This window comes from Stomoxys calcitrans, chromosome 4 (genome assembly GCF_963082655.1).
Source record: "Stomoxys calcitrans chromosome 4, idStoCalc2.1, whole genome shotgun sequence".
Lineage (NCBI taxonomy): Eukaryota > Metazoa > Arthropoda > Insecta > Diptera > Muscidae > Stomoxys > Stomoxys calcitrans.
In genome coordinates, this window is record NC_081555.1 from 104,400,765 (window position 1) to 104,415,623 (window position 14,859).

The following is a 14,859-nucleotide window of genomic DNA, read 5'->3' on the forward strand; positions in this document are numbered from 1 at the left end:
TGGAGGTCCCTTATCTTTAAGCTTGAATTTGAATCGAACAGCAATCATTAATATGTAAGAAGTTTTCCCTGTTCCTTAAAAACATGTTCATGGGAAAATTTGCATGCTTTGACATGTGGAGTGAAGGCGAGTGTCTCCCACGATATGGTGATATCTTCTTTCTATCTAATTTTCACTCCACGACCTTCTGGAGGCATAAAAATTGTATCAATCTTGTTTGGTTGCAAGTTTTGGCCGTTATTGTTTCGCTGCAAGCCAAAAATTCTCTAATATGCTGGTAGTTCAATGTGATAGTCGATTACGCAACGATTCCAATCATTAGCTATTTCAAAGTTATTGATATCGCATTTAACAGCTTTTCCAAATCCATAAGTAAGGAAAAGCCAAAGTCGGCTGGTAGCCAATATATAAAACTACATCCAAATCTTGACTGTTTTTTAGTTACTTCGTCTGTGCCAAATTTTAAGATGATCTGGTGAAATTGCCACCCATACTTTTTATACAAATTAACATGGAAAGACAGACGGACAAACCGACGGCCAGACAGACGGACATAGTTTAATCGAATAAGAAAGTGATTCTGAGTCAATCGGTATGGTACTTATCAATAGGTCTATCTCTCTTGTATTTGGGTGTTACAAAAAAATGCACTAATTTAGAAGAGGGTAAAACAAATCCCCTACGGATGTACGTTTGTGGAGCAAAAAATACATTATTGACTATATTAAAATCAATTGGCTGGTCAAAGTTCAGCTATGTGCACCTGGGATCAAAAGCACTAAAACAAGCCAATTTTGCGAAATCCCCTTAATCCAGGCGTTAAAACTGCAATGAAAATCAGCATGATTGTGATTTGTATCATCATCCTGCCGTACGTCGCACTCATCATATCCGCACCCTCTTTTCAATCTAACCAAAATTAGCTGCACAGTCACTTCTTCAGCTGTTGTTCCCTTTGCCTTGATCACTGCATCAGCGATCTCTTTGGCGGTGGAGAGGGAGTCCAGGTCGCGGATCTCTAACACCTCTTTATTTCCACCTCTGGCCATCACGAAGATAATTTCACCCGTATTTGTTTTGGGGACGGAGCGGGTGGCTACTTCGGCTTACTCCGGTTTCGCAGATCGCCTAAGGTCCCTAAGCCCTTTTTTCGGCTTTATTATCACAGCCTTCGGTCGCTGCCTAGTTGTGCGCACTTGCGGATTTCAACGCTGGGTCCTATTCGCAGTCCTTGCCTTTTTTTCGGGCTTTTTCTTTTCAGCCGTTTTCAGCTTTGTCCTTCTTATACGTCCCAGGGTTTTCATTGACTGGACTCGGTGCGCTCTCCATGTTTTGCGCCGTAGAAAGCATCGACATGTTATTTGATGTCGTAGGAGTCTCTGCTGTTCTTGGCCTGCATAGCTGCGTCTGCTTCTCCCCAATTTTTTAGTAGCTTTCTATAATGTCCAGGAGCTCCTCTATCTATGACACACTATTTTGGACATCCCTGCTAATATTTTTCTGCCTTCGCATTTGGCGAAGGACTTTCTTGCACTTTCCAAACGCTTCTTCCTCTAAAAGTTGCATCTTCAAGATGAATTCTTGTCTAAGAGAACTGTTGCAGTTCTCCCATGCTTCTGCGTTATTCTCTGCTGGGGTACATTCTAACGCCATACTTCTTACTTCCTTCTCATTCTTGACACTAGGCCCTGAGGTTCATGGAGAATTCACCGGTGACCGCTGTACTTTCAGTCTCTTTCCATAGATCGATTTCATTTCCTCTGCTGCTGTGTTGGTGGGTGTCTCTACTTTGATTGGGTCTCAACTTGGAGCCGCTATCAGTGTCCGAAAATGTAGTCGCCCCTCATGTTACCCCCGAGGGTGCCTTTGCAAGCAGTGAGTGCCTCCCAAGGGTTGAACTTTTGAGTTCTTGCTTTTAGAGCCAGGTCGGGCATTAATCTAGATATCGTATCAGCAAAACCTACATAACCAAGATAATGGTTATGAGGCACAGAGCGTTCTCAGAACCCTACCAGGGATTTAGCGGGACGGAGGCAGCGGTGGCATTAGCCGGAGAGCAATTTCGTGAGGGATGTCACTCAGGTAACAGAATACCACAGTTGCCAGCCTGTGGCATTTGGATTGATGCATTGATCCGTTATCATAATTATATTCCAGTGTACGCGCTAGGGTCAAGGTCTTGTTGATTGGGGAATCCACGGTGGCATCACTTCCCAGACTGCATCTATCTGTAGAGCATCCCTGTGGATGAATACTTAGGCAACTGGCGGCATCCCTTCATCATGTCGTGAAGACGTCGTCGGGTATAAATGCCTTTTGTAGCGGGTCCTCGGTCTACGCCGCTCGTGGTCGGGGGCTGCTTTTTTTTCACATCTGACCTATAGGTCGTTCAGCTATCCACCACCGGCTGACCCCGATAGTAGCCTGAGCTCGGCCCTATCGTGGTGTAAAAAGAAAACTCGTTATGGTATTACTTATTTGACAGAACCTTAATTTTATCAAGATTTTTATAAAAGTTGCCTGTATTATTTTTTTATTTTGATTATGTGTTATCTTTCTTTAATTGCAGATCGGTGCTTTAAAGGACTACTATCTCTTTCACCATAAGCGTATCTCAAAACGTTCACTTAAAACCAGTGATGAACACCATAGCGCCTTAAACTCGGAGCCTGAGGTAAGTTTGTTACTCAACAATTTTGAGGTAATAATACGTTTTAAGGAATATTAATATCAAATTTCCACAGCAGCGAAAAAAATATTATGAGATAATAATATGGAAGAAGAAATTTCCAAAAAGTTGTCTTAAAAAAATATACATGAAATTTCTTAATCAACAAAATCTCCACTAAATTTTCTTTAAAATCAACTCATTCACGCGCCTTTTATGGGACCAAAACCTTAAATGGAGAGATTGGTCTATATGACAGCTATATCCAAATCTGCACCAATCTGGGCCAAGTTGACGAGGGATGTCGAATGGCCTAACACAACTTACTGTCCCAAATTTCAGCAAAATCGGATAATAAATGTGGCTTTTATTGGCCTAAGACCTTTAATCGGTGGATCGGTCTATATGGGGGCTATATTCAGATATGGTTCGATATAGCTCATCTTCGAACTTAATCTGCTTATGGACAAAAAAAGAATCTGTGCAAAGTTTCAGCTCAATATCTCTATTTTCAAAGACTGTAGCGTGATTTCAACACACAGACGGACGGACAGACGGTCGGACATCGCTAGATCGTCTTAGATTTTTATACTGATCAAGAATATAGAATATATGCTAACGGAATGACAAAATGAGTATACCCCCATCCTTCGGTGGTGGGTATAAAAATTATGAAATATTTCTAAGAAAAATTTTTAAAATATATTTTTTTACCCTCCACCATAAGATGGGGGTATACTAATTTCGTCATTCAGTTTATAACTCCTCGATATATTCGTCTCAGACCCCATAAAGTATATATATTCTTGATCGTCATGACATTTGATGTCGATCTAGCCATGTCCGTCCGTCTGTCCGTCCTTCCGTCTGTCCGTTCGTCCGTCTGTCCGTCCGTCCGTCTGTCCGTCCGTCCGTCTGTCCGTCTGTCTGTCGAAAGCACGCTAACTTCCGAAGGAGTAAAGCCAGCTGCTTGAAATTTTGCGCAAATACTTCTGATAGGTGTAGGTCGGTTGTAAATGGACCATATCGGTCCATGGTTTGATATAGCTGCCATATGAACCGATCTTGGACCATGACTTCTTGAGCCTCTAGAGGGCGCAATTCCTATCCGATTTGTCTTAAATTTTGCATGAAGTTTTCAAGCATGAGATTTTCAACAATTTGTTGTATTGTTGAAATCGGTCCATAGCTGTGATATAAACCGATCTTGGACCTTGACTTCTTGAGCCTGTAGAGGCCTCAAGCCATATCCGATTGGGGTGAAATTTCGCACGATGTGTTTCGTCATGACTTCCAACAACTGTGCCAAGTATGGTTCCAATCGGTCCATAACCTGTTACAGTTGCCATATAAACTGATTTTGGCTTCTTGACTTCTTGAGCCTCTAGACGGCGCCATTCATATCGGATTTGGGTGAAATATTGCATAAGGTATTTTGTTATGATTTCCAACAACTGTGCCAAGTTCGAGTGAAATCGATGCATTACCTGATATAGCTGTCATTTAACTGATCTGGGGTCTTGACTTCTTGAGCCTCTAGAGGGCGCAATTCATATCCGATTTGGGTGAAATTTTGAACGACATGTTTCGTTATGACTTTCAACAACTGTGCAAAGTATGGTTCAAATCGGTCCATAACCTGATACAGTTGCCATATAAACTGATCTGGGTTATTGACTTCTTGAGCCTCTGTAGGGCGCAATTATTATCTGATTTGGGCGAAATTTTGTACAACGGCTTATCTCATGACCTGCAACATACGTGTCAAATATGGTCTGAATCGGTCTATATCCTAATACAGCTCCCCTATAAAACGATCTCCTTTTTTTTTTCTTTTTGACCCCCTATAAAAGTTCAGCAAGTGTGTGCTGTATCAAAACTCTTTGACTGGCATGGTGGATCGCAATTTCTGATACGCCATGTATCTTTAGTCACCTTGGTCAAGTTGATTAAGTTGCCCTGCTTACCCAACGACTATTGAGTACGGTGTAGAGCACGCTTTTATTCTGAAATAGGGGTCAATAAGTCTTTCCACTCTCCTAAGTTGGTTCATGCCTGGCGAAAGCCGGGCAATGGCATAGGATATGCTCCAACGTCTCATCATAAAAGTTACTGCCTTTTTTCATAAAATTGTAAAGTAGACTTTGAATGGGGCGGATGTGTTTTCATTTTGCTCCTCAATGAAAAATATCCGTATATCGGAATAGGTACTACCTATTACGAAAAAATGGTAAAGCCTTTTTGGATTAGGCACAAAATGCACCCCAAAGACCCAACAGTTGTGGTGGTGTTGTCTTTCCTCCTAAGGGCGTGGGCGACTTGGCACCTGTAGTCACGACAACTAGTTGGCACCTGACGACTAGTTGTGCCTCAAGTGCACAACTAGTCGTCAGACTTATTAATGAGGAAGAGAGATAAACCAGAACGATGCACAGTTCGTCCCCAGCCTTTAAATAAAATTGGCGTTTCCGACTCGGATTCAGACAGCGACAGTATTAATGAAACAGTCATAGCAGCCGAATCGAGAGATGAGAGCAGCAGGATGACGATAGAGGTGAGCGATGGCTTTGCTAAGCTCACGAGCAGACCGGGAAAACGATCTGGGCCACGACAAAGGAGACAGAGGAGTATGTACTGGTAGCGCAATCGGGCGACTTCTACGGAAGCTGGAGAATCAGATCTCCCAAAGAGCATAACACTGCTAAAATGCTAAAAAAAGAAAAAGAGCTCCCCACTTTCAAGAGTATTAGAAAAAACGGAAAAAATTGGAAACAAGTAAAAAGGCGTTAAGTTCGGCCGGGCCGAACTTTGGATACCCATCACCTCGGGTATATATGTAAACCACCTTTCATCACAATTCGCTGAAAATTGCTACCTTATGTCCCAAAGCAGTTATATCGGAAAGTGGTTCGATTTGGACCAAATACTAATAAGTACAGTAGCTATATCTAAACATAAACCGATCCGAACCATATACGCCACGGATGTCGAAAAGCCTAACCTAAGTCACTGTGTCAAATTTCAGTGAAATCAGATTATAAATGCGCCTTTTATGGGGCCAAGACTTTAAATCGTGGTATCGGTCTACATGGCAGCTATATCCAAATCTGGACCTATTTGGGCCAAGTTGCAGAAAAATGTTGAAGAACCTAACACAAAGCACTGTCCCAAATTTCGGCGAAATCGGACAATAAATTTGCCCAAAACCCTAAATCGAAAGATTGGTCCAGCTATATTCAAATCTAGAACGATCTGGGACAAATTGAAAAAGGACGTCGAAGAACCTAATTAGACTCACTGTCTCAAATATCAGCGACGTCGGACAATAAATGCGCCTTTTATGGGACCAAAACCTTAAATCGAGAAATCGGTCTATATGGCAGCTATAGCCAAATCTGGACTGACCTGTGCCATATTGCAGAAGTATGTCAAGGGGCTTAACTTAACTCACTGTCCCAAATTTCGGCGACATCGGACAATAACTGCGCCTTTTATGGGACCAAAACCTTAAATCGAGAAATCGGTCTATATGGCAGCTATATCCAAATCTGAACCGATCAGGGCCAAATTGAAAAAAACATGTCAAAGAGCATGAGATAACACACTGTCACAAATTTCAGCAAAATCGGATAATAAATGTGGCTTTTATGCCCCTAAGACCTTAAATCGGAGGATCGGTCTATATGGCAGCTATATTCAAATCTGAACCGATCAGGGCCAAATTGAAAAAAACATGTCAAAGAGCCTGAGACAGCACACTGTAACAAATTTCAGCAAAATCGGATAATAAACGTGGCTTTTATGAGCCTAAGACCCTAAATCGGAGGATCGGTCTTTATAGCAGCTATATCCAAATCTGGACCGATCTAGGCCAAATTGACGAAGGATATCGCAGGGTCTAACAAAAATCACTGTCCCAAATTCCATCAACATCGGATAATAAATGTGGCTTTTATGGGTCTAAGACCTTAAATCGGAGGATCGGTCTTTATAGAAGCTATATCCAAATCTGGACCGATCTGGGCGAAAATAACGAAGGATATGGAAGGGTCTAACAAAAATCACTGTCCCAAATTCCATCAACATCGGATAATAAATGTGGCTTTTATGGGTCTAAGACCTTTAATCGGAGGATCGGTCTTTATAGAAGCTATATCCAAATCTGGACCGATCTGGGCCAAAATAACGAAGGATATGGAAGGGTCTAACAAAAATCACTGTCCCAAATTCCATCAACATCGGATAATAAATGTGGCTTTTATGGGTCTAAGACCTTTAATCGGGGGATCGGTCTATATGGCAGCTACATCCAAATCTGGACCGATCTGGGCCAAATTGGCGAATGTTGTCAAAGGGCCCTAACACAACTCACCGTCCCCGATTTCAGCAAAATCGGATAATAAATGTGGCTTGTATGGGCCTAAGACCCCAAATCGGTGGATCGGTCTATATGGGGGCTATATCAAGATATAGTCATCTGTCAAACCAGCAAAATTAATGCTTCTAGGAACCGCACCAGGATGACCGAGAGACTGGTTTACAAGGGTGCTATATCAGGTTATAGACTGATTTGGGCCGTATTTGGCACAGTTGTTGGAAGTCGTAACAGAACATCGGATGCAAAATTTCAGCCAAATTGGATGAGAATTAGAGCTTCCACAGGCTCCAGAAGTCAAATTGGGAGATCAGTTTATATGGGAACTATGTCTAAATCTGAACCGATATAGCCCATTTGCAATTTTCAACGACCTACATTGATATTCAGTATCTTTGCAAAATTTCATGCGGCCAGCTTTACGCATTCGACCCCTATCGTGATTTCGACAGACGGACTGACGGACATGGCTAGATCGACTCAGAACGCCTTAGAAGTCTGGGGTCTTAGACGAATATTTCCAGTCGGAATGACTAGATAAGTGTACGCCCATCCTATGGTGGCGAATATAAAAAAATTAAAATAACGGTTATTTTTTGATCAAATTAGAGAAGTTTTTTCTAATTTCAGTTTTTTTTTCTCTTTTCCCATTTCAGGTCAGATGGATGCAACAGCAACATGAAAAAATTCGCGAAAAACGTGATGGTTCCTATTCCACCCTACCCGGCTACAGTCCATATGATATCATACGTCAGGTCACAGGTTTTGGTGGTCTTCCATCCCTTCATGCAGTGAATAGTCCTGAAACATCATATCGCAATGGTCTGACACGGGCGCCACGTATACAATATCGTGATGCAGGTCCCCATAACATATTCCCCGATCCCTTGTTCAAGGAACAATGGTATTTGGTGAGTAAAGTATGTGTAAGATAAATTTTCTTCTTTTGTTTTGTTACGTTGCTGGGTTCCTCTTGTAAGGGAATATAATCACTACACACACCTAAACACATACCTGTAAGGAAAATGTTGGTTCCCTAGCATAAACTGATAATAGATTGGTGAAATGGTAAACCCTTTGGTGCCTAGAGATACATAAGATAATGGTTGGTTTATGTAATCAAAGTAGTTTGAGCACTTGGAAAGAAAATTTAATGGTAAAAGTTTAATAAGAAAGCTACTAACAAAATTCATATGTAACAACTAAAACAAGTTAACATGCATTAAGTTCGGCCGTGCTGAACTTTTGATACCCACCACCATATATTTATTATCAAAATTTAATATAACACTACTTAATCCGTATTAATATCCAAATAAAGTCCGATCTGAATCATATTTAGTTCAGGTGCCAAGAAGTTCTATTCAAGTAACAGTTCGAAATTTTAACGAAATCGGGTAATAAGTGCGCCGTTTATGTGATAAAGCCCTAATTCGGATCATCAATCTAAATGAAAGCTATATCTAACTAGGGTCCGATCTGGACCATATTTGGGTTGGATGTCAAAAGTCTTAAAGCAGCTCACTGTTTCAAATTTCAGCAAAATGCGTCTGTTGTGGTCTTTCGAACCTTAAGCTGATGATCGGACTCTATGGCAGCTATATCTAAATATAGCTCGGTCTGGAAAATTTTCGGGACAGATGTTGGGAGTCTTAATACAACTCACTGTTCCAAATTACAGCGAAATCGGGTAATAAATACCTCAGTTATAAGCCTAAGACCCAAAAATCGGCAAATCAGTCTATATGACAGCTATAGCCAAATATGTTCCTATCTGAACCATTCTTGGTTCGGTTATCGACAAGCCTAATAAAACTCACTGTTCTGACTTACAGCAAAAACGGGTAATAATGGCGCATGTTAAAGGCAAACTAACCTAGGTTAGGTTAGTTTGAAAAGAGGGTGCGGGTATTAATCCACCCCTTGCCCCATACAAATGCTATCACTTGCCACACCGATTTTACCTAAGTGAGCTCGTAGTCCTATGTGTCTCGTTATGATACCGAGAGCTATAATGACTTCCTTCTTACTCCGTTTCAGCAATAGCCACGTCTTTTCACGATCTGGATCTCCCCATAGGATTTTCTCCGTCCTAGCGATCATTTCGCTGTTAACTAAAAAAAAAAAAAAACAAGTAAGAGCTTGCTAAGTTCGGCCGGGCCGAATCTTATATGCCCTCCACCATTGAGTTCTTTGCGCAGTATCTCTTTTTAGGCAAACAAAGAATAATGGGAAGGGACGGAGGAGGAGGAGCTATATCAAGTTATAGTCCGATTCGGGGCTCACGAAGCATAATCGGATGGTCGGTTTATATGGGAGCTTTACCAGGCTATAAATCAATTCAGACCATTTTGAACACGTATGTTGAAGGTCATGAGAGAAGCCGTTGTACAAAATTTCTGCCAAATCGGATGAGAATTGCGCTCGCTAGAGGCTAAAGAAGTCAAGTTCCCAGATCGGTTTATATGGCAGCTATATCAGGTTATGGACAGATTTGCGCCATACTAAGCACATTTGTTGAAAGTCATAACAAAACATCTCGGGCAAAATTTCAACCAAATCGGATAAGAATTGCGCCCTCTAGCGGCTCAAGAAGTCAAGATCGTAGATCGGTTTATATGGCAGCTATAACAGGTAATGAACCGATTTGAACCACACTTAGCACAGTTGTTGGAAGTGAAATACCACGTCCAAAATTGCAGCCAAATCTGATAAGAACTGCGCCCTCTACTGGCTCAAGAAGTCAAGACCCAAGATCGGTTTATATGGCAGCTATATCAGGTTATGAACCGGTTTGAACCATATTTAGCACATTTCTTGGCAGCGATACCAAAACACCGCGTGCAAAACTTGAGTCAATCGGATAAGAATTGCGCCCTCTAGAGGCTCAAGACGTCAAACGACCTACACTAATAGATCGACTTAATATGTCATGACGAGAATATATATGCTTTATGGGTTCGTATACGCATATTCGGAGGTGTTACGAACAGAATGACGAAATTAGTATACCCCCATCCTATTGTGAAGAGTATAAAAACAAGCAAAAAGGCGTTAAGTTAGGCCGTCCGAAGTTTGGATACCCACCACCTCGGGCATACTATATTAAAATCTGGACCGATCTGGGCCAAATTCAAGAAAAATGTCGAATTGCCTAGCGCAACTCACTGTCCCAAATTTCGATGAAATTGGCCTATAAATGCGGCTTTTATGGGCCCAAGAACTTAAATCTGAGATCGGCCTATATTACAGCTATTTCTAAATCTGGATCGATCTGGGGCAAATTGCAGAAAGAAGTCGGAGAGCCTAACACAACTCACTGTTCCAAATTTCGACGAAAACGGACAATAAATGGGTCTTTTATGGGCCCAAGACCTTTACTCGAGAGATCGATCTATATGACAGCTATATCCAAATCTAGACCGATCTGGGCCAAATTGTAGAAGTTTGTCGAAGAGCCTAATATAACTCACGGTTCTAAATTTCGGCGACATCTGAAAAAAAAATGCGCCTTTTATGGGACCAAGATTTTAAATCGAGAGATCGGTCTATATGGCAGCTATACCCAAATCTAGATCGATCTGGTCCAAATTGTAGAATGATATTCTAGAGCCTTACACAACTCACTGTCCCAAATTTTGGAAAAATCGGACAACAAATGTGCCTTTTATGGACACCAACCCTTAAATCAATAGTTCGGTCTATGTGGCAGCTATATCCAAATCTGGATCGATCTGGGCCAAGTTAGAGAGGGTTGTCGAAGAGTCTAACATAACTCACTGTCCCAAATTTCGGCGACATCGATCGGCGATCTGGGCCAAATTGCAGAAAGATGTCGAAGAGCCTAACATAACCCACTGTTCCGAATGTCGGCGAAATCGGACAATAAATGCGACTTTTATAGGCCCAAGACCTTAAATCCAGAGATGACAGCTTTATCCAAGTCTGAACCGATCTGGGCCAAATTGAGTCGGGGATGTTGAGTGACCTAACACAACTCACTATCCCAAATTTCAGCAAAATCGTATAATAAATGGGGCTTTTATGGGCCTAAGACTTAAAAGCGGCGGATCGGTCTATATGGGGGCTATATCAAGATATAGTCCGATATAGCCCATCTTTGAACTTAAACTGCCTATGGACAATAAAAAGAACCTTTGCATAGTTTCAGCTGAATATCTCTATTTTTAAAGACTGTAGCGTGATTTCAACACACAGACGGACGGACATACGGACGGACATACCGACGGACATACGGACGGACAGACGGACGGACAGACGGACGGACAGACGGATGGACAGACGGACGGACAGACAGCCGGACGGACGGAGGGACGGACAGACGGACGGACAGACAGACGGACGGACATGGCTAAATCGTTGTATATTTTTATGATGATCAAGTATAGATTTACTTTAGGAGGCACCAAATGGATGGATGAATGAATATACCCCCATCCTTCGGTGGTGTGTATAACGAACCAAACGAAATTTATAAAATCTAGTTTTCACAATTATTTTCAGGGCAAACAAATTTTAGCCCATTTTATTTAGAATGCAATTTCATTATATAACGACAAAATGTTCTATTTTCTTCAAAAAAACAATTCATTTTCCATTTGTCCGTAGTATGTTTTACCCTTTAAATATCAAAGGCAGCCTAAATGTATGCAATATTTTTCTTTTCTAACGAAAATTGCTTGCATGACTGAACAAATTTGTCCACAATGAAGATTCATAAACAAAAGCTGAAATGGAACAATAATAACAACAATAATCATAACAAAAATTGTTATATTTTGTTTAAAAATTCCATTTCATTATTTATGCATTAAAATAAATGAAAAAAAAAAATAAAAAAATAAAAAATCCCTACATATGCTTGCAATAATATTTGTCCTTGTCAAAACTAGAACCAAGCCAGAGAGAAACTTAAAATAGTGAATTCATAAATTCTTTTTTGTTTTGTGACAAACCACATGGGAGATTGGCAGAAAGGACAGTGCAACCCATATACATATAGGATGATTTTTATCTAAAGTGGTAACAAAAACATTTACTTTGCCATATAACTTTTGGGCCATGCACAAAGAGATTCACTTCACCATAAAATGACACAAAGTGCAGACCAAAATTGTTGGGGAGGACACAAGAGTGGTTTTCTTGATATAAGCTTATTTGTGATGTGATTTCTAGAGCTTTCATGTGTGAATGTTATTCCATTGTTATAGGGGAAGAGAAAAGACTGTCTATTTATACAAAAACTGTTAAAAAAAAGTGTTGTTAGCATTTATATGCATGCCTCGGAACCTTCCCCCATAAAAATTTTAAAACTTATGTAAATATACCAAAATCTTATTAGAAGGTCTTTTACTTTTTATTTGAAGCAATAACTAGAATTTTCATGTCCTTTTTGCTTTATTGTATAAGTTGGCAACATATTTCTTTCGGTTGAATATGGTGTCTTCGCTAATCACATCATTTTTATATACAGTAAAAAATTAGAAAAAAAACTTTTAGAAAGACTTGCAAAAGTTATAAAACTTTTAGAAAGTTTATGCAATTTGTAAATGGCTCTTCTTTTTGCTATCAGAGTTAGTTATAGTCAATGCACACGCCACAACGTTTTTTTTTCATATCTATTTATGGACATATATGGAAAGAATTTGTCTTTTATAGCAAAAAAAAAAAAAAAAAAAATAAAAATGCATTTGGTTCGGCTCGGGTCGAACTTTGGATACCCATCATTACGGACATTCTTCAGCTTGTCTACATTATGTCCAAACTAAAAGGTCCAAACGGACGAACGTGGCTAGAACATCTTTGAATTTTTTGCAGAAGCTGTGAGGACATCGAAGAAGAAGAGACTGTAGAACACCTTCTGTATGTGTATCCCGCACTGGCAGTCAGAAGGAGTTCCACTTTAGGTTCTCATTTCTTTGAGAATCTGTCTGATTTTGCGGATGTGAACATTCGCAAGTAGTGGGGCTTTTAAAAGCGATCTGGATGATTCAACGGTAGGAGGTATCTTCTTTCTTCTGTTTCTGGGGTACCACAATGAAGGAAAACGTCTAAGTGAGTCTGATGGCAGACTGCCACTTGAACCTTAACTAACCTAACCTGCTTGTTTAGATATCAGATACAACTGTAAGGTCGAACAGGTTGTTCATTACTGATTCTCCATAATATGTTGGGTAATGAAAGTTCGCTAAAGCCGTTATTAAACTCATTCGAATTGGGTTTCATCATAGGGAAAATGGTGTTAACTTACATTTCTCCCTGAGGGGAGTTGCTTTTATTATTACCCTCCGTGGTTTTACTAAACCCAATAACAGAGTATCTTCAAGGTTGTAAAATTTAAAGTTTAATTTATATTTACCTATTTTTTATTTCTTTTTATAACCTCAAATGATTTTAAGAATTTTTGCTAGAAATCATTCACCTGTAACTATATCTGAATGTAAATACATTCTCTAGCAACATTTTTCAGTGACCATTGGTCAACATTTAAGATTTATAAAAGCACATGTATTTGTGGTTAGTTTGTAGTTGTAAATGTGGTATTTCAATAAAATTGTTTAACAAAATGGTCTTCGAAAGGAAGTTTTGCCATAGATCTGGTCTTCTGCTAAGAGTTTCATGTGCATGAAATGTTGAAATTGTACATATAAAACAGCATAAACAGTGTATGATGCTGTTAGCAGTCAGGGTATGGTATGGTGTGTCATTGTATGGGTGAATGTCGCATATAGAACAGCATAAACAGTGTATGATGCTGTTAGCAGTTATGGTATGGTTTGGTGTGTCATAGTATGGGTGCATGTCGCACGCCTACTATGACACACCATACCATACCATAAGTGTAAGCCATTCAAAAGTAGAAATATTTACATTTTCTTTGTGCACGAGGTTAGCATGTCCGCCTATGACGCTGAACGCCTGGGTTTGAATCCTGGCGAGACCATCAGAAAAAAATTTTTCAGCGGTGGTTTTCCCCTCCTAATGCTGGCAACATTTGTGAGGTACTATGCCATGTAAAATTTCTCTCCAAAGAGGTGTCGCACTGTGGCACGCCGTTCGGAATGGGCTGCAAAAAAGAGGCCCCTTATCATTGAGCCTAAACTTGAATCGGACTGCACTCATTGATATGTGAGAGAAGTTTGCCCCTGTTCCTTAGTGGAATGTTCATGGGCCAAATTTGCATTTGCTATATCTGGAAATAAACCGATCTGAACCATATACGACACGGATGTCGAAAATCCTAACATAGGTCACTGTCCCAAATTTCGTCGGAAATCGGAAAATAAATGCGTCTTTTAGGGGCCCAAAACCTTAAATGGAGAGATCGGTCTATATGGCAGCTATATTCAAATCTAGACCGATCTGGGCCAAATTGAAGAAGTATGTCAAGTGGCTTAACTTAACTCACTGTCCCAAATTTCGGCGACATCGGACAGTAATTGCGTCATTTATGAGCCCAGAACCTTAAATCGGTCTATATGGAAGCTATAACCAAATCTGGACCGATCTGGGCCATATTGCAGAAGTATGTCAAAGGGCTTAACTTTACCCAAATTTCGGCGACATCGGACAGTAATTGCCCCTTTTATGGGCCCAAGATCTTAAATCAAGATATCGGCCTATATGGCAGCTATAACCAAATCTGGACCGATCTGGGCCAAATTTAAAGAGGATGTCGAAGGGCCTAGCAGAACTCACCCTCCCATACTTCGGCAAAATCGGACAAAAAATTTGTCTTTTTGTGGGCGCAAGACCTTAAATCAAGAGATCGGCCTATATGACAGCTATATCCAAA

General features: G+C 40.4%; 1 protein-coding gene across 5 annotated transcripts in view; it reads left to right on the forward strand.

The window, feature by feature from the left end:
• Positions 1–14,859, forward strand: part of LOC106090602 (furin-like protease 2) — a 902,413-nt gene that overhangs the window by 700,220 nt on the left and 187,334 nt on the right. For all 5 annotated transcript variants that reach the window (XM_059366328.1, XM_059366325.1, XM_059366324.1 and 2 more), the window contains exons 4-5: positions 2,570–2,674; positions 7,700–7,954. In XM_059366328.1, coding sequence (XP_059222311.1) covers positions 2,570–2,674; positions 7,700–7,954 — 360 coding nt within the window. The remainder of the gene's footprint in view (positions 1–2,569; positions 2,675–7,699; positions 7,955–14,859) is intronic.